The sequence below is a fragment of the Mandrillus leucophaeus genome, unplaced genomic scaffold, assembly GCF_000951045.1.
Source record: "Mandrillus leucophaeus isolate KB7577 unplaced genomic scaffold, Mleu.le_1.0 Scaffold251, whole genome shotgun sequence".
Classification (NCBI taxonomy): domain Eukaryota; kingdom Metazoa; phylum Chordata; class Mammalia; order Primates; family Cercopithecidae; genus Mandrillus; species Mandrillus leucophaeus.
Window position 1 is genome coordinate 1,760,022 of NW_012102599.1, and position 1,974 is coordinate 1,761,995.

The following is a 1,974-nucleotide window of genomic DNA, read 5'->3' on the forward strand; positions in this document are numbered from 1 at the left end:
CCCAGGCTGGAGTGCAGTGGCCTAATCACAGCTCATTGCAGCCTTGTCTTCCCTATCTCAAGCAATCCTCCTGCCTCCGTCTCCGAAATCGCTGGGACTAAAAGTGTGCACCCAGCTTATTTTCATCCTTTTTGTAGAGTCAGAGTTTCACTATGTTGTCCAGGCTGGTCTCGAACTCCTGTGCTCAAGCAATACAATCGCCTCAGCCTCCAAAAGTGCTAGGATTACAGGCATGAGCCACCACCGTGCCCAGCCACCTTTAACTTTCTACACATGGCAAAATGAATATGCTTTTTGCAGAATACAAGAGTACATATTTGTGCACCACTGCTATCTTTCTGAGTTGTGGACACCAAAAAGCTGCTAACTATAATTAACTGTTATTAGAATTTATGGATTTTTTTCCATGAACACACACACAAAATCTTAAAATTATTATTATGGAAGTGCTTATTTTTTCTTTATTTTAGAAAAAATGTAAAATACAGTTAGATGGATATACAAGTGTACATTGAAAAAAATATGTTTTTGACGTCTATAATCTAAACTTCTTTACCCTTCAGATTTCACTACAGTCACCTTCTCTAGGCAATCTTTCCAGAGTCCATCTTCCAACTCATTCACTCCTCAGTCAGAGGGCACTGATTCTTCTGTTCAGATCTACTCAGATCCTCCAGCCCCTACACACGCACACACCTTGAAATGACCCCTAATTGCAGAGGTTATAGGGCTGTGGGAAAACTTAGTCACAGGAGAAATTTCTTTGAAGTCTCACGATTTATCTTAAAAAATGCATGCACATTATATGTTTCTGTTTGCTTTAAAGTGAATGTAATATTTTGAAAATCATTACCTTTACAATAATTAAAGCTCTAGGAAAGCATTCGAAAGCAATCTGAAAGGCTTCCGTATGTCTGGAATATCAAAAAGGACAGCAAATTACTCTCCCATAGCACCTGTAGCCCTGGAAGGCACTTGCTGGTGTAGGTGAGGGGTCGCCCTCTTTCAGATTGTTTCACGTCATCTAACTTCACCATCCCAATACCTGACACACTGCCTAGCATACAGCAGGCACCCTTAAATGAATGCATCAAAAGATACTCTTCAGGAATAGATTTTTGGGGTGAAGTAGGGCATACTGCTTAGTAGAAAGGAATAATTGTGGTATTTTGGAATAGGGTAACTAGAAAGTTAACCAACCTTAAACAGAATTAAGATATGCAAGTATGTAAGATTTGCCTTTTGATCTCCTATTTTTTCCTCTAGATGCCTAATCTGTACCTCACCCTATCTTCACAGCATTACATCAAACTCCCATTTCATCCAGGCCTGGTTCTCAGCTCAAGGACAGGACATGTTAAATCAACTCAAAACAAAACTTTAATAGCATATCACAATGTGTGTATATATATTCACTCTGTTGCCCAGGCTGGAGTACAGTGGCACGATCCCGGCTCACTGCAACCACCGCCTCCCGAGTTCAAGCAATTCTCCTGCCTCAGTCTCCCAAGTAGCTGGGACTACAGGCACAAGCCACCATGCCCAGCTAATTTTTTGTATTTTTGGTAGCAATGGGGTTTCACTGTGTTAGCCAGGATGGTCTCGAACTCCTGACCTCATGATCCTCCCACCTCAGCCTCCCAAAGAGCTGGGATTACAGGTGTGAGCCACTGCACCCAGCCGATATTTATATTTTAAAAGAAATACCTCCCTTTAGTACACAAATATGGTGGTATTACTTCATGCACAGAAAATAGGCATGTTTCAAAGTTATTCTGTGGTGGCTCATACCTGTAATCCCAGCACTTTGGTAGGCCAAGGCAGGTGGATTGCTTAAGCCTAGGAGTTCAAGACCAGCCCGGGCAACATGACAAGACCCCGTCTCTACTAAAAATACAAAAAATTAACCAGGTGTGGTGGTGCACACCTGTAGTCCCAGCTACTCAGGAGGCTGAGGTGGGAGGATCACCTGAG

At 42.3% G+C, this 1,974-nt stretch overlaps 1 protein-coding gene across 1 annotated transcript in view; it reads right to left on the minus strand.

Annotated features, from left to right (window-relative positions):
* TMEM156 (transmembrane protein 156) overlaps positions 1-1,974 on the minus strand; it is an 80,309-nt gene that overhangs the window by 27,591 nt on the left and 50,744 nt on the right. The window contains exon 3 of the mRNA XM_011983582.1: positions 854-914. Within this exon, the coding sequence (XP_011838972.1) occupies positions 854-914 (61 nt within the window). The remainder of the gene's footprint in view (positions 1-853; positions 915-1,974) is intronic.